The sequence below is a fragment of the Taudactylus pleione genome, unplaced genomic scaffold (genome assembly GCF_031769625.1).
Source record: "Taudactylus pleione unplaced genomic scaffold, aTauple2 ptg000021l, whole genome shotgun sequence".
NCBI classification, from domain to species: domain Eukaryota; kingdom Metazoa; phylum Chordata; class Amphibia; order Anura; family Myobatrachidae; genus Taudactylus; species Taudactylus pleione.
Window position 1 is genome coordinate 17,181,507 of NW_028284423.1, and position 18,921 is coordinate 17,200,427.

The 18,921-nt window shown below is 42.5% G+C and overlaps 1 protein-coding gene across 3 annotated transcripts in view; it reads left to right on the top strand.

The window, feature by feature from the left end:
* GALNT7 (polypeptide N-acetylgalactosaminyltransferase 7) overlaps positions 1 to 18,921 on the top strand; it is a 155,059-nt gene that overhangs the window by 37,237 nt on the left and 98,901 nt on the right. For all 3 annotated transcript variants that reach the window (XM_088448463.1, XM_088448462.1, XM_088448464.1), the window contains exon 2: positions 2,118 to 2,575. In XM_088448463.1, the coding sequence (XP_088304589.1) occupies positions 2,118 to 2,575 (458 nt within the window). The remainder of the gene's footprint in view (positions 1 to 2,117; positions 2,576 to 18,921) is intronic.

Here is an 18,921-nt window from a genome sequence, read left to right on the forward strand (position 1 = left end):
GCGGGCTCGCCACGCTGCGGGCACGGTGGCTCGCTTCACTCGCCACGTGGATTTATTCCCCCTCCATGCCGACTTGGATGGTAGGGAATGACGTTGGATGGTAGGGAATGACGTTGGACACTGGCTTATAAGCTTGTGTCAAACGTCATTCCCTACCATCCAACGTCATTCCCTACCATCCAAGTCAGCATGGAGGGGGAATAAATCCATGTGGCGAGTGAAATGAACCACCGTGCACGCAGCGTGGCGAGCGCAGCGAGCCCGCAAGGGTCTGAATAGTATTTCCTGAAGTTTACGCTACTTCCGTATCTTCAACACACATCCAGCAGGGGGACGCAAAGATATGGAAGTACCAAAAACATTAACTTCTCTGCTGTGAAATAAAGTTGACCCTGTTACATGTGTAAGTATGCCTTCTGCTCTGTTATTCTGTATACAAAGTGAGATAAGGTACCTTCGTTAGGGTACCAGTAATGGGGTTAGGCAATGCTATGCCTTTTAACTGAGGCAAAGAAAAGAAAAAATACAGATCAAGCCCATATACTGTCAGAATTCCAGACCTTAGAGGCTTCTTCACACATTTTCTGAGATAATACATGCATTAATGTGTATACATGTGCTTTTCAGGTGCATACTCTTAACCAGTACAGTCTGTTTGTCATTCATGTTAATGCATGACAAATCTTACATTTTAAATAAGGTTTTCAAATGTTAGAACCCATTGGAGGGAACAGCGCCCCTCAATTTTATTTGACCTCTTTTTGATGCACCTTTTCATACATGCATATTTAGGGGGGCCATGCAATTGTTTTATAACTCCCGTTGCTGCCAACTAAACTGCATGGAATCTTCAATCGTTTGCATGATCAACTCTGCGCTAGTTGCAACGGCCCCTTTCTCGGGCCCTTATGCACTTGACAAGTGCGGCCTTGGGGCTGGTCGCCCAAAACGGTTGCATAGCTCCCGAGGCTCTGTAGACGGCAACTACAAACAATTTTATAATTTCCATTGATGTTTCAATAGTGCTAAAAACGCAGGTAGGTACATGCGGAAAAGGTCTTGGTAGATTGTGATCTAGATATAGAAATAAGACTGCTTTATGCAGTGCTGAGTATGTAGGATTTTAAAGACTTTATTTTTATTATAGTCCTTCTTAAATGGGAGACCTAATCCAGCTCTTTACTTGCTTGTTACTATAGGCAATGCCCAAACGGTTAAATAATCCATATACGTATGTAGGAATTTAAAACATCCACAAATGATCCTTCCATAAGATGAAAGAAAACTTTTAATATAGTCCAGCAGTCTTTTAAAAAATTGCAATTAAAAACAATCATTCCGAAACGGGTACATTCTAATCCACACAACGTAAAAACCTTCAGTCCAAACAACTTGTTACAGGGGTCAGGTGGATTATCTCATCCCCAATTCTTCCACAGTCTGGCAATGGTGAGCCTGATGTGTTATGGCTTACTGGACTGCGGCAGTCGGGTGTGTGTCACACAGAGAGCTGGCAGCTGGTAGTGCGCTCGGGATCCCGTAATGAGTGCTGAGCAGCTCAATCTCTTATCTCCTCCGCCCGGAGTGTAAGCAAAGTGGGTTCCTAGGTGATAAGGGTGCCTCCACCAAAAAAAGCACTTCTATACTGCCGACATGTTTAAGACGCCTATTTGCAAGAAGATCCCTATTTTAGAGATACAGGTTGAGTCTCTCATATCGAAATATTCCGAAATACGGAATTTTTTTGGCTTGACTGAGATAATGAAACCTTTGATTTTTGATGTACACAAACTTTGTCTAAGGCACAAATTATTAAAAATATTGTATAAAATTACCTTCAGGCTGTGTGTATAAGGTGTATATAATACATAAATGCATTATGTGTGTATATTTGGGTCCCATTCCCAAGATATTTTATTATAATATGCAAATATTCCAAAATACGGAATATTACATTATCCAAAATACCCCTGGTCCCAAGCATTTTGGATATCGGAGACTCAACTTGTAATGATCTAGTTTATAAACTGAAACCTCTTTAACTGATAAATGTATTGCAAATTATTATTCATTGGAATTGGGTTTTTATATATGCTCTTTATTATTTTCCCCAACAGGAAGAAAATGCAAATCTCCCTCAGCCTGGCAAATTAGAAAATAACCTTGTCCCCAAAAATGAATTTCAACCAGTGGTGCCATGGCCCCGTGTTGAGGGTGTAGAGGTAGACCTTGAATCTATCCGCAGGAAAAATAAGGTCCAGAATGAGCAAGATCGTTTGGATGGAAAGGCTAATAATCAAAAGAACGTTGTGCAACGAGAGTATCTTACTTTTAAACCTCAGAAGCATGTGTATCCAGATCCAGTGGTTCGTTCTGGAGTCCTAGGAAATTTTGAACCCAAAGAGCCAGAGCCTCAAGGTGTGGTTGGAGGCCCGGGAGAGGAAGGAAAGCCATTTATTTTGGGGTCTGACTACAAGGATTCTATCCAGGCAAGCATTAAAGAATTTGGATTTAACATGGTTGCCAGTGACATGATATCATTAGACCGAACAATCAACGACTTGCGTCATGAAGAGTAAGTATATTCACTTTCTTTTAGTTCAATATGAGATGGTTAAATACATAAATGCAATTTCTCTGTCCAGATGAGCTTGCAATCTAAATTTCTTCTTCAGGGTCCATAGGCTCCACAGGGAGACCTTGGGGGTGCAGGCGATGGGAACCAATCCGGGCACCACGCAGTTAAAGCTTTACAGCTCCCAGGATGCATTGGGTCCACTCTCCCTATCTCAGTTTCGTTGGTGCCCGGCCGGAGTTGGGTTACCATTTTGCAGTGGGGCTGTTCATCAGCCTCTAAAGCTTATTTCTTTATTTTATTTAGTTTACTTCTACAAGCGACTAGAGCTCACAGCAGCAGACTGTCCGTGGGACGTCTGCGTTGCCGCTCCGTCACCCCTCTGGTGCCGCGATCCCAGTGCTGATCTGGGGATCTTGGCGGGCGTTCCGTGGGTCATCGCTAGCCAGGGCCCCCGGAGAAGGGCCCAGACTGCACCCGGACATCAGGGGACAGGTAAGGTGGGTCGCCGCTCGCGATGGCAGTCGATAACTCCGGTCTCAGGGGACAGACTGGAGGTGCTGGGTGTGGACGCAGGCTACGGCCATCCCGCTCCAACTTGACCACCAGGGACATATATTGGTGCTGGAAACCAGCGTCCCAGGGGTTAATAACTGGCCAGAGGAGACAGCTTCCCTGTTTAAGCGGCTCCTCCCCTCCGATCAGCTCAGCGCGCCTTTCCACTGTGGTCTGGCTTCCCTGAGCTACTCTCCTCCTCTGAGTTCTCCGGTAGCTTTTTTCTAAGGTGCAGTCGCAGTTCTCCTAGAACAACGTGTGGTCCGGTCCTCCTGCATACCTCTCCCCAGGGTCAGCGCACTCTCCCCAGGGTATGCGTATGTAGCGCTATTTTCTACCAGACACTGCGTCTATGTAGTTGAGTATAGTGCCTCTGTGCAGCGTCTTTCCCGCTAGCGCTGTCTATCTGTGTCTTTTTTATATATATATATATATATATATATATAATCTCTCTATCAATCTAGTAAGCTGCACTCTCACATCAGAGTGTGTAATGCGGGGTGCTCCAATAAAGACAATCGAGTCCAAAATATATACAGGGAATAATGGGCACTCAGGGAGCAATATACTGGTCCTGTCTTATGCAAGCTACAAGAACCGGTTGCCAAAATATGGCACAGTGCAGCACACAGCAGTATGTGACAGACCTCAGAAATATTGAAATATATATGCATACAATATTTATGAGGTCTGTCACATACTGTGTACTATTTCCTCCAGTCTCCCTGCTTCCTCAAATTCTTCAGAGGTTCCAGCAAGACGGAGGCCCTGTCCAGCTTGGCCCAGACGTCATTGGTACTCAGATCTTCAGAGTCTCTCCATCGACACTGCTGCCTCAATGTCCGGATCTGTTGTCTCAGGGTCCTTGCCTTTACACAGACCTGGATCGTCTGTCTTTGATGGCGTGGCTCTTAGACATCCGTCCTACGGTCCAGAGGATTCTCTAGCTCGGTCATCAACACGATGCTTAGAGCGTGTAAACCTGTCAGGATCTACCACAGAGTGTGGCATACATATTTCCAGTGGTGTCGTACAAAAGCTTACGACCCTCAGGTGTTTTGAATTTCCAGAATACTGGCATTCCTTCAAGCTGGGTTGGACCTTGGCCTGTGCCTGGCCTCGTTGAAAGTGCATGTCTTTGCACTGTCAGTGTGGTTCCAACGTAGAATTGCTCAGCTTCTAGATATCCGCACCTTCCTCTAGGGTGTCCTCCGGATTCAACCTCCCTTTGCCCCACCAGTGGCTCCTTGGGATTTGGCAGTAGTTCTTTGGGCCCTCCAGGGTCCTCCATTTGAACCACTAGACATGGTGGATCCTAAGTGGTTAACACCTAAGACTCTTTTTCTTCTGGCCATTTCATCTGCCAGAAGGGTGTCAGAATTGGGAGCATTCTCCTGTCGTCCTCCTTTTCTGATATTTCACCAGTACAGGGTGGTGCTTCATACTCGCCCTGCGTTCCTTCCTAAGGTGGTTTCTAGTTTCCATATTAATCAGGAAATTATAGTACCGGCCTTTCTGTCTCCAGACCTCTCGGCAAGGGAGGCCTCTTTGGATGTGGACCATACCAGTTCTCTTTGGAAATCAGTCTCCTTGTTTGTGCTCTATGCATTTCACAAAAAGGGATGGCCAGTCAATAAGCAAACACTGGCTAGATGGCTTTGCATGACTATCTCAGAAGCTTACACACAGGCAGGCCTGCCTGTTCCATCTTTAGTTAAGGCTCATTCTACTCGGTCTGTGGGTCCCTCGTGGGCAGCTCGCCGTGGCGCCTTGGCTATTCAGCTTTGTAAGGCGGCAACATGGTCTTCTGTCCAGACCTTTCAAAGGTTCTATGCATTTAAAACCTTTGCCTATCAGCATGCTTCCTTTGGGCCCCGGATTCTCCTCTCAGCGCAGGAGTGTCCCCACCCTTAAAAGGACTGCTTTGGGACATCCCCAAGGTCTCCCTGTGGAGTCTATGGACCCTGAAGAAGAAAATGAGAGTTATGGTAAGAACTTACCTTGGTTAACTTTCTTGGAAGTCCATAGGGTCCACAGGGCACCCGCCCTGACGCTTCTGGCTTCATATGGGCTATCTTACTGGTCACCGGTTTCCAGTCTCCTTCTCTGTGAGAGTGATTCTTGAGTGTTCCAGTTTTCCATTCTCTCTTATCCTCCTCCAGCCTTTGGCTTATTACCAACTGAGGTGCCTCTGGCTCAGGATTGGGTATAGGGAGAGTGGACCCAATGCATCCTGGGAGCTGTAAAACTATAACTGTGTGGTGCCCGGTTTGGTTCCCATCACCTATGCCCCAAGGTCTCCCTATGGACTTCGAAGAAAGAGAGTTAACCAAGGTAAGTTCTTATCATAACTCTCATTTTTCACTATCTGGGATGTAGGCAGACGCTGGGGTATGAATATTGGTAAGAGTACTCGTAGCTAAAGAAAATAATAATTTAGCCAGTTCTTCATTAGTATAGCAGTACTCCCAGATATTCGTTTTCAATTATTCAAGTAGATCAGTCGATTTTTCTTTTGTCTTCTGTATATAGTATGTGCGGTTAAGTTTTGGCTGGAATCTTCCGCCAAGTTCAGCTGTCAGAACGAGGCAAAACATTTATTTTTCATAGATACAACTTCATCTTTCACGCGCATCTGTGCCGAGATGTCTGTGGAAGATGAAGTTTTGCCTCTTTCTGAGATCTGAACTTGGTGGGAAGATCCGGGCCAAAACTGAGCCGCACATCTCTAATAGGAATCCTTTTTCATTATGCCTGGCCTGTCAAAGAGCACTTTGGGTGGTCAGTAAGAGCAGTTTGCTTGTGGAAAAACAAGGTACTTTTAAAAGTAGACACAATTCATGTGTTTATGTACTGTTTTACAAAGCACCCTGCATTTTTAGCTCCAGGGCTTCTCTACATATTTTAGGTATATATGACCGTGAATTAATGTTTTAAATCGCAGTTAACTTCTGGCTAATACTGTGTCTTTGTGGGTGTAAGTAATCTCCCAACCTGGTCACTCTCCCCATTTATTGTATTTTTTTTTATCTAGCCCCACTTGATATACTCACATTCTTGTAAAGCAATGAATAAATAAAAGGTTACTAAACATTGCATCAATAAGCGAATGATTAAATGCGCCGGAAGTTTATTCCATACCAACAAAGTTAGGTTTGAATTTAAAGATGCATATTTTATGGTCTATGCAGAAAATAAACATCGCACATATGCCACATCAAATAAACATTATCAGTGGAAGGTAATATTCTCACTTAGAATTATAATACAGCTGCTAACTGTTGAAAATGATCAGATCATTCGCTGTTTGATTTTTGATTAACAATAGAAAATGAAACCCATTGTTGCAGGGAACCAACATCCTTGGAATATTAAGAATTAAAACTGAAATATGTTGCCTGTAGACAATGTAAAATAGATTGTTACACAAATATACCCTATTTCCTTCTTTATAGATTATAGCAAAGAATGAGTTATTCTCCAAGCCTGACATGCTGTGTGTGTTGTAGAAGTACTTTGCCCTGAGCACACTTCAACCTCTCATTAACACCATACTTTCAGAGATAGTACACAGGCTTTATTTGTTTGTCAGGTTCTTAAATAGAAAAGTAATTTCAAAGAGATTCTCAGACAGAACACAGCATGCAGAGAACCGATATATGGGAAATTAGTGCAGCCACAGTGAAGTGAATTGTCCACCTACTTTCCAGAACTGAATGTACAGTGCTATAAAGCAACCAGCCAGGAACAAAAAGTGTGGGAGATTTCATATGATAAACATGATCATTATTAAGTTTACTCTCCCTGGCTAGATAATAAAGCTTTGCAATGAGCTGCCTCCATCTCACCAGTCTTTTTCATCTTCTGATGCAGACTGTTTAAAACTTTAGATATGTTTTGTATGAGGTGCATTCTAATGTTGATTATATGTTCAGCTAAGTATTAGGGCTATTCGTCCTTCATGTTAGGAAAAAAAGTTTTGTGCTAGTAAAGGATACACACATTGATCTGGCAAGGTCTAAAGGCGATATCCACTTGGCGATTAAAATGAGCGATTGAACGATAGCGTTATTCAATCGCTCATTAATCGTGCACAAATCGGGCATGAAAATGTCGGAAACGACCAGCGATGCGCGCTCCCGCTGGTCGTTTCCGGCATCAATCATCGCCTAAACATGCTCGTCAATCTGACGATAACGACAGATTGACCATGTTCAGTGATGAGGGAGGGTGCCTACACTGAACGATATATCGTTCAGTGTAGGCACTGCAGGGGAAGAGGAACGACTGTACGATTACAATGTTGTAATCATACTGTCGTTCCACTATCTGCTAGTGGATACGCACCTTTACATTGCAATGTGTGTGCCCAGCCCAAGGATTCTTCTGCGTGTGACATTTTTTGGTAGACACTCAGCATTCCTATATCCAATAAACTATTGAATACACTACTGAGCGGAACAGTCTGCAACTACTCACCACAATTCTAATGTATTGAATACACTACTGAACGGAACAGTCTGCAACTACTCACCACAATACTAATGTATTGAATACACTAGATCATGGAGAGTAGTTTGAAAACTCCCTTTCTATAAATTTCACAGGGGGATTTTGTGCAGTTACAGCATGTGAACTGGGGACACTGTGTAGCACTATGTGAATTTGGAGCACTGTGTGGCATAATGAGAACTAGAGAAACTGGTATAATGTGAACTGAGAGCAGTGTGTGGCATACTGTGGGTACTACAATGTGGCATAGTGTGAACTGATGGCACTACAATGTAACAATGTGAGCTGGGTCACAACAATGTGGCACAGTGTGAGTTGGGGGCACTACAAGGTGGCTTAATGTAAACTAGAAGGACTTCAAGGTAGCATAATGTGAAATGGGACAATACAATGTGGCATAATGTTAACTGGGTGCAGTACTATGAAGCATAAAATAACCAATCGCTGCTGATAGAGGTGTCTCCCTAAAAGGATTAGGGCCCCTCTCCAGATTGTTGTTATAGAGCCCACAAAGTTCTAGTTCCACCCAGCAGGTCTCTTTGAACACACAAACTATATCTGCGAAATCTAAAGAAACTTTCGTTAATATGACGAACACACGTTTTGATATCTTTTAGTCAGTGATCCCAATATTTGTGACGCCTAACCAACTTAGGCCCAAATACAATTACAGGCGAAAAGTCGGAAAGGTTTCACCTGTCTGACTTTCCGCCTCATTCACCTGTTTGAGGCGAATTCATTCCGTGCGTGTCCCTGCTATTCGCCTAATTCAATTCCAAAACACGTGAAAATGGAAATCCGGCGAATGAGGAACAGCCATAAAGTACTGAAAGAATAGGAGAAATCAGTCAGTGCATCTTTTTTCTGGGGTACAAACATAAGAAAGCAATATAGATGTGTACTAATAGCCCTAATAAAACTATTTTGGTACTTAAGTTGTGTAAATAGCTTGCTATTAGTGTCTTTGTAAAAGTGGTGAAGAATGGCATAAAGCAGTATTTTTTGGTGAAAATAAGTACTTCAGTCAAATTTGGGGTACTTTAAAATGGGTACTAGCATATTTTTATGCCTCTAAAGTGAACTTTTAAAAAACTTTAAAAATCTACCTGCAACATGCCCCTGCAATCCCAAAAACAGCTGAGCCATCCTTGTAGCCACCTTAGAAGCCTATTTCGCAAGTTTTGATCCTTGTCCACCCAGTTTTTTAATTTTCGCCCCAAAAATGATGACATGTCTTTTTTGGGGTAATTGAGAAGTATTTTTAATTTTTTTCGCTGATTTGTCCTTTGGGGGGGTGTCCAAAGGGTTCTGAATCAATTCCCAACATTTGCACCCCAAAATAGAGATTTTGCACTTTTTTCGACCTGCCATTCATTGGAGAAACTTTTCTGCCTATTTCAGTGCATTGAATTTCTGCGTATGCGAAAACGTCCTGGAATTGAATTTGGAGTTAACAGGCAAAAAGCAACAATAGGCAAAACTTTTTAGCGGATTACGGCTTTTCGCGTCTAATTGAATCCGGCCCTAAGACTAGTCATGTAACGGTGTACAAAATAATGTAAAATTCAGAAGTCCGTTCATCATACCTAGTTGAAAGCACAATCTTTTAAAGATTTATCATGATAGCAATGTCTCTCCAGATATTCCAATAAAACAATGTTTTGGCTACATGGCTCCCTGGTTTTGTACAGTTATGTGATAATAATCATGCTAAACTCAGTAGGATAATCATTGAACATGTTAGCAAATGTAGTTGAGAGTAGACCATTATCGTTATGTGTGTGTACTTCATTTTGGTCTGCAGTGACTGGTGCGTTCTTGGTCGACTCGTCCTTCAGTGTCACAGATGGTCACTGTACTTAAGGCGGAATGGCAAAATATACCACCTGCTGTTATTCATGAACTTGTGGACAGTTTGCCAAAAAGGGTGTCTGCAGTAATCACTGCACATGGTGGACCTACACGGTACTGACTTCGATAAATCTTGATCTATTTGCTGTCTGTGTCCAATCACTGTAGTTTACATAGTGTACTAGCCTTCATAGATTACGTTAATTGAACCCCTTCACTGCTTATTGAGACTCGTCCTAAACACCGCAGGGGTTAAATGGGGAAGAAAACATGAAAAAGGCCTCTTCTTAAAGTTGGGAGAGGGTGGGGCTTGTTGATGTAATAAGCAAATGTCATTAAGCCCCGCCCCTTCAGGGATGAACATTGCAGAATTTTAAAAAAAATTCCCGGGAATTGGGGAAAGAGCATTTAAAAGTCTCCAATGGCCATGTCAGGTTGCGGCCTAGGATCGGCCGTTACTCACCTCAGCGCCGGTTTCCCCTAACCTCTTGAGCGGTCAGACGCCAGGTGCGGCAGTGGGTTTCCTCCTGGTACTCCGGTTTCCTCCCACACTCCAAAAATATACTGGTAGGTTAATTGGCTCCTAACAAAATTGACCCTAGTGTGTATGTGAGCATGTGGTAGGGAATATAGAGTGTAAGCTCCATTGGGGCAGGGACAGATGTGAATGGTAAGATATTCTCTGTAAAGCGCTGCGGAATATGTGTGCGCTATATAAATAACTGGTAATAATAATAATAATAATTTCCTTTTTTTAGCTTTCCTCACTTTTTTTCATTTCTGTATTTGAAAATGCAGGCATTTAGTCAAACGTAAAAACGGGTTATTTAGATGCACGTGTTTTCATGTATTGTGCTTTTACACTTTATTGTACCTGTATTATATAATGATAAACTTGGGGATAAAGATTTTTAAAACGATTCTGGTAACGAGCCTATAACAAACCATTCATCATATTTGTAATGTAGTTTTAAGGTTCTAAAAAATGTAAGAACAGTGGATGGGAGTGACTGAGCTCGCAAATGAAGATAGCTAGAGAAGCTAAAAAATGATGATGTATATGGAGGTCTGTAACGCTTGTATATTATATATACAGATATATAAAAATATTATACCAGTGTTAAGGCACACATCCACTAGAAGATATGCAAATGACTGCACGATTACAACATCATAATCGTGCAGTCGTTTGTCAGCCTGATGTGCCTACACTGAATGAGCAGTCGTTCAGTGTAGGAACATCAATCATCTGCAAACTTGTTGAACCTGACGATATGGTCAGGATGTACAGCATGTTTGCTCGATGATAGATGTCTAAACCACCAGCAGGAGCGCGCATCGCTGGTCGTTTAAGACATTTTTACAAATGATTTGCAAACTATTTATGAACGATAACGATATCGTTATCGTTCAGTCGCTCAATAGAATCGCTTAGTGGATGTGTGCCTTTAGACCTCCATATGTACCAACATTATCATTACATTTGTGTTGGTGTAGGTCATCTGTCACTAATAATCTGGTGATTAAATCCTGCTAAGATTATTAGAGTAATCTATATATAAATATTGGAATATATTTATAGAAGAAAACGGTAAAGACAGTTGTGACGTGATAGCAATGCAGAGTGCGGCCATTTGCATGTGACTACAATGTCTCTCCTGTGAGAACAGCAGTTAGTACTCGCTCATACTCCATCAAGGTGACATTCTTTCTGGCAGCTGATTATGTCTTCATAGGGGAATAGATGGGAATGCTGCATGTCTGGTTTTTCCTTTTTAAGCTTTATCTTCAAAGCTTTTGTATTTGCCTTTAAGTGTAATTCTGTATGTAACGTAATGGTGTGGCTCGATGGTAAGAATGTACAACAGATTTATGTAGCCTTCTTGTATATTGTGCTCTTTTCATTGTCTTGTAAGTGTTCAGACAGCGTCATATATATATATATATATATATATATATATACACACACACATTCAGTGGATTAGGGGGTCTATGTGCATTGGATGAAGATAAAGGGCCTGATTCAGCAAGCAACGCAAAGGGGAGAATGCACGCACTTGGCCGATGTTTTTGTACTCGCATGAATCGCACTGCGCGTGCGCGAACTAGCCAGTGCGGTCGGATGATTGACAGGAACTGCCCTGTGTGGGTGGTGATGGGGGCGTGGTCAGGCGAACGCAGGCGTGCCTGTGTGTTTGGACGACATTTTAGGGGCGTTCATAACACTGTACAACAAATTAATACTTTTAATTTGTTTCCTTTCTAAAAATAGTCATACATTACTAATTGGAGGTCAAGAAAAACTAAAATTATTTCAGAATGTTTTTACTAGCTCTATTTTTTGAGCTACACTACTTGCACTATACTGTATGTAGATTAGTAATATAGTCATAGTGAAAAGCTATTTTTAAATAATCTGATATTTTCTTGATAGAAAATAAATAACAGTTGTTTTAATTCAATCAATCACAAATAAGAACACAAAACGAAACAAACAGACAGCATATGAAAGTACTATGTAATATAGTGGCCTATTCATGGGGGTGCTTTCTCTTTGCTTGTCACTTGTTTCCTCTTCTGGGACATCTCTTGTCACTGTCCAACAGTAGTGAGTCACCTACCCTGATATCTTTGTTCCATTGCTGAAATGTCTTGGTGGAATCGCTCACTATGCTTGTCACTCAGTGCACCACAGTTATCTTGTGTGGGTAATCACGTGAATCGCATATATTTGAATAGGGGAGGGGACAAATAACTGATTCATTTAATTGGGTCATTAGGCCCCGCCCCCTCTGCGCGGAAAGCAGATTGCTGGTAAGATTCTCCATTCTGCCCACTTCACTAGGAATACCCCTACATCGTCATAAATGGGCTATATCTTGGAACTCAGAGCTAACCTGAGAATTTTAAATGTCATATTCATTCTTTGCATGCTGAAATCAATTAGAAGTAACTATTTTCACATCGGAAACATTTTCATTGTTGTGCAGTGTAATTAAGCCATTGCGGCGATGGACGCAGTGATGAGAATCCGTGCACACAGGAAGTTGCCAAGATCCTGCGCGAGGTCTGGTCAACCACTATTATGTAAATGTAGTCGATGGTTCTCGATGTTACCGATATTTACGTTATCTTGCGTACTCATCAGGCTTTGAGTAAAGGGAGATGGGCGGCTTAATATAGGGCTGGCGTCTGCATCTTGTGCTGCTGTCTCCGTGCATATGCATTGATTAGCGTATTCTCTCAGCGGATGCCTGCATTGTCTCCTTTGCGTTGCTTGCTGAATCAGACTCAAAGTAACAACCAATCAGCTCATGTCATTTTTTTAAACACAGCCCGTAAAGTGACAGGAGCTGATTGGTTGGTACTTTATCTCCATTCACTTTATCTCTCTCCAAGGCTTCGGGGCCGATTCAGACCCGGACGCTAAGCCGCGATCACTCACTATGGGTGATTGTTGCCCGTCTGCGTATGCGGCAAAATACGCATGCACGAATCAGTCTGTGTGATGGAGAAGTGCTCGCTTTGAGTGACAGTGCCGTTTGTGGGTGGTAATAGGGGAAGGTCTGGGAAAACGGGGGAGTGGATGTGTGAACGCAGGCATGTCTGAGCATCAATACTGTGTTCTTTGGGTGTGCATAATTAGTATGGAAGCGTCATTGTACACGTCACCTGGTTGTATTTCAGCCTACAGTGATCGCAGTGCTCGCGGCGGGGTAGGGACTACCTTAAGGGCTGCGTACAGCTCCGATGGCTCTCAATGTATTATACACTTCCTGGAGATTACGTGTGCGAAGAAAGAAATGTGGGCGTCATTACACCAGCGTGCGATCACTCTGCCGTCGCTCTCTAAGACAAAGAGGGCGTCCTTTCGCCTGGCTGTGTGATCGTGTCATTTGCATATACGCCCTATGGCTGCGAGAGAGCGCAGCTTAGCGTCCGGGTCTGAATGAGCTCCTTAGTACATTGGTCCCTTAGTCACAAGACCTAAACATCGTCCTTCGCACCTTCTGACTGCACACTTTATTGCAAATGTGAACCACTTTTTTAATGCAAAATTTGGTTTCTGAAGCGAGCCTCTGCGTTCCTTTACTGACCTAAGTGACTGCTGTATGGTGTAACAAAGCAAAGCTCACCCTCCTGACATTACTTGTTTTTCAAGTTCAATTCTACATTACTTTTCTAATCAAATAATGCATATTCATAGGGTAATAATAACTAGTGGTAAATGCAAAGGAAAAAAAGTGTGACTAAACTCTTCCTCCAGCTCTTCTATTGCATGTCCTTTTTTAGTACTTATATAGCTAGAGACGATTGCCAATAAAACTTGTAACTAAGGTGCCTTGTCACTTTGGCTGAGATAAAATTCAAGAGGACAAAGTTAGATCCCATGCTTTAATAACCTCCCGACCCCAAAATGAATAATTAAACACACCTCAATCGTGAAACTGTTGGTAACTATTACTGTGTGACTGTGAGCAATGTGTGAAATTAAATAATAGACACTCTGAGACCTGCAGTGCTGCCTCTTTGTAAGATGGAGCCGTGTAGCAGATGTTCACAAACCTATAGCCCAGAATATCATCTGCAACATTAAATAAAGTGTATGTATGTATGTATGTATCTGTTCTCCTCCTGCACACCCGCTGCTCATAGCAGAGCAGCGATTTGTGCTCCCTCAAACTCCCCCCTCCCCACTGACGGACACCGCGGCCCGTGGGTGGGACAGCGTGACAGTCGAAGAACAACGGGACTCACCTAGTATTTGTATCTTATAAAAATAAGTGCGCAAAAATTGGGATTGCTTTGAGAGAAGCAGAATGCAAAGGTGCAACAAGTCGCACACACTCAAAATTGGATGTTATCGTTATTAAATGTTTAGAGCATCCAGAATTTTTTATTTTATAAAACACGGGTTATTGCAGGGTTAACCAGGTTAGCACCTTGGTGTAAAACGGGACTTGGTTGGATTCCCGGGTGGAGTGACCCGGCCATCCAACCCAGGTGACTTGCAGGGTATTACACGGGAATAACCTGTGAAATCCTGCAGTGTAAATGGCACGATCCGAGTCACGATGACTTGCATTGTGCCGCATGCCTGCCGATTGGCCGGCTTCAGTGGCGCTTGGTGTAAACGGTGCCGACTCGGTAATATCCTGGATTTGCGTCGGCTAAATTCCGGGTCTGATCCGGTTTGGAACCCTGTTCCAACCTCCGGGTCAGACCCGGAATTTAGGTATAAAAGCAGTATAATTTAACTAGACCAGTGTTTGCCAAACTCGTTCCTCAGTGAGCACTAACAGTGCATGGTGCACAGGTGTATTCATTGCTGGCTGACCCATTTTAAAATATCCACAGGTGGAGCTAATTATTTCACGTAAGATTCTGTGAGGAGACCTGGAAAACATACACTTAATGTTCCCCTGAGGAATGTGTTTGGGAAACACTGAACTAGACCATAGGTTCTCAAATTTGGTCCTCAGGACCTCAAACAGGTCTCCTATAATTAACTCCACCTTTGGATCTTTTAAAATGTGTCAGCCAGTAATGAACACATACACCTGCTAGGTGACCTGGAAAACATGAACTGTTTTGTGTCCTGAGGACCCAGTGTGAATACCACTGAACTAGATGAATGGAATGTCTTACATTGATTTCATAATGTAGCTATTCTCTGTAGATTGCTGTATAATATGATTGGCACCATGGAGGAGATTCATCTGTGCTTCAAAACAGTAAAAGTGGAGGTGTCGTCCATAGTAACCAATCAGATACTAGCTGTCATTTGGGTGTGGTATAAGAGATAGACAGTTATTAGTTAGACAATGTCTAGATAAACACCATATGTTAGACAGTCAATAGTTAGACATGGAAAAAAGTTAGACACAAACAAAAGTCAGACACATTACAGTTAGACATGTAAAAAAGTTGACGGTCAAAAGTTCGACATGAAAATGGTCGACACAAAAATGGTCGACAAGTATTATTTTTTTTTTTTTAGCCCTAATCTTAACCCTAACCGTGGGGGAAAGTGCCTAACCCTAACCCTCCAGTAAGTGCCTAACCTTAAAAAAAAAAGAAAAAAAAAAGGTGACCATTTTTGTGTCGATCTTTTGTACCTGTCAAGCTTTTTACATGTCTATAGGAGAGTACACACTAGACAATATGCTCCCTGAGCGATATCGTCTAGTGTGTCCCTGGCAGGCTGTGCTCAATGTCATTCATGACATTGAGCACACCCGCTGAACCCGCTGATATCATTAACGATATCGTTCAGCGCCGAGCTCTCTCCCCCATTCCCCAACATGTAGCAACCTGACGACATCGTCAGGTTGGCCTGCATGTTTACTTGATGAACGATAAAGACAAACGACCCGCGGGAACGCGCGTCGTCGTTATCGTTCATCTTTTTGATGTTTAAAAATGGACGATAAAGTGGACGACTGAACGATAACGATATCGTTATCGTTCATTCGTCCACTTTAATCGCCCAGTGTGTACGCACCTTAACTTTAGTGTGTGTGACTCTTGTCTGTGTCAAAATTTTAACCTTGTCTAACTATTAACTGTCTAACATCTGGTGTCTATCTAGACATTGTCTAATTACTGTCTGTCTATAGTCATTTTATGGAATATATTCAATAAATTAGCTGGCCTTCTATAGAAATGTTGATGACTCTCCCCATTAATGTAGCAATATATATTATCCATGTCCTGGTCCTGTATTGTATTGTTCTGTAAGTCGCTTGTCTACAACTTGTTTATGTGCTTTGTAAGGCGCTGCGGAATATTTGTGGCGCCATATAAATAAATAGATGATGATGATAATAATAATAAGTAAACAATAATAATAAATAGCTGCTTTTTCCTCAAGTGCAGAGGAGCGGTTTCCTCACAGAGGTCATCTTTGTAGCCTCTCTCCTATTGTGTCTATGGACTTCAAGTAGCATGTGGTACATTAAGTTATATTTCTTTAAGTATATTTGCAGTACAATCTCGCACTCAGACGGCCTTGCAGCTGTGGAGAGCTTGTCCTGATTTACAGTAGGATAGCTTACTCCCCTGCTCTATCACCGTGTCCTACGGCATGTGGCCTGTATATCACCAACTGTGCTCTCTGCTGTGATAACATAATTTGCTCCTTCGTGTTTGTCATCTTGTAGATGCTTTCTGCTCTGGCTTCATTCCCTGTGAACCCAACATCTCCGACCATGGCAATTGCAAAGGTCATTTTTTTTTTTTTCCTGACTGAAGCTTTATTATAGATGGGGCCAGGGTGTGTGTTGTGTGATTACTGCTGTCAGAGAGGATGATGGAAATGTGTAGAATTCAGGTTAGTTTATATGAAAATGTTTATTATTACATTCAAAAATGCTAATGAATAATTCTAAAACGTTTTACGAAAGACTCTGCTGAATGCCATACCAAATACAAATATCAATAAATAAGTAGAAATGTATCTAATCGAGTTTACCAGAGATACGAGACCAGAACTGGCTAACCTGTGGCTCTCCAGCTTAAACTAGAAGTCCCAGCATGCTTTACCAGCTCATTGGTGAGAGGGTATGCTGGAACTTGTAGTTTCACAACAGCTGGAGAGCCACAGATTGAGCCGGTCTGTATTGGCTTATGGGTTTGATTCAATTGAACGCTAATTAAATAGCGTCGGGAGGGAGCTCCTGTAACTATTCAATTCAGCGTGCTGTTAAGGATTTCTTCTCGCACGAGCCGAAATCCGACAAAAGTACAGGCACAATTCTGTTTTCTGCCCTTAGCGCCACGGAAACGGCATCGCTCCGGGCAGTTTAGTTGGAAAATGCCCGTTCTCGTGACTAAACACCCTGTTTAAGGCGCGAGGGGCGGGTGAACGGGAATTCTTCGACCTATCCACGCTGAATTGAATAGCTACGGGAGCTCCCTCCCGGCGCTATTTAAATTGCGTTCAATTGAATCGAGCCCTATGGCTGGGTACACACCTGAACAATATCTACCCGATTTGGCCAAATTGGAACGACAAATCTGGCATATCGTGCAGTGTGTGCCTGATTTGCACGCTCCCGCGGTTGCATACGATATTGTGTAATTGGTCGCACTGCACGGCCAATCACACGATATCGCATGCGAGGCTGTACATATTAATGAAGGAATGAACAGTGATCGTTCCATCGTTCATTAAATCTTTTAAGTGAGTACCGGCAATCATGCGATGTCCAGGGTGAAGGCAAATCGCCCTGAACATCGGCACGATTGCCAGTCGTTCATGTGAAAAGAAATCCAATTATTTCATTTTTATATGTGTGAGTTTATTTCTAGCATGCCACGCAATGCACATGGAGCCTGAAATAAAATATTTTAAGTTCTTATAAGCAGCGTACCTACACTAATATCTTTCACTAATTGTTCTGTGTTATATAAAGATACAGAAGGGCAGGTTAAAGTGCATTTTGTGAAGCAGTTACCTAAAATGGAAGGATACACACACGGTAATCTACCACTGTGATTAGGCCATGACTGAGGTCAGGGATGAGGAGGGGAAACAGTGCTAGCAATTGTAGGGTTGTATTGAAGGTTTAGAAACAGGCAGTGGCAGAGCAGCTTACAGTGTACATGCACTACTTTTCCCAGGTTCTAATTCCAGCTTAGTCAGTGTGCAAGCTTTAGTAATGGAATGAAAGCAGACTGTAACAAATCCCGGTAAGAAATGTGTATGAGCAGGATTTACATGTGCTGCACCTGAGAAGAGGAAGATTACTTCATTGTTAGGAAAATCCGTCCTTTTCATACTCTCAATTAGATTTTGTTTGTGATCTTTGGATGGCTTATCATAGTTTTGGCTCATTTCCCGAACACATCTTAGAGGTTTCTAAAGCATTGCGTAGGGAAATATTTAAATCAGATCCCATCTTAATTTTGGAACAGCTTGCCTATTCTAATATTGCATAGCAAAAGGTATCTTTACTTACTGCTGACATTTATTACCTATCCTACCAGCAAAATGTGCCTAGCTAGGTGCAACTTTAAATGTACCTTCCCTGGTTGCTAGAGGTAGGTAACTTTTTCCTGTCTGAATGACAGGGCTGGAGTGAACATTGGTACTCTGAGGAACAGTGACATCATACAAGTGCTTGTTACCCAGCTGAGGCAGGTGAGAGTCTATAAGAGCACTTAACCTGTAAACCAGGCGATGCGGTGAGGAGTGTTGGGACCAGGGGCATAGCTACCATAGGGGTGGAGGAGGGTGCACCTTCTGCCCTACGTGTACTGTACATGTCCGTTTTTCACCATTATCCCCAAAAAAGGTGGGAGTCCACAAATGTATAGTTATACCTATGGCTGGGGATATTCATAGGCTGCGTGTAACAAAGCAGATGGCTTTTAAACAAAACAAATTTAAATATTAGGGTGTCTGACCTCCAAACTTATCAATG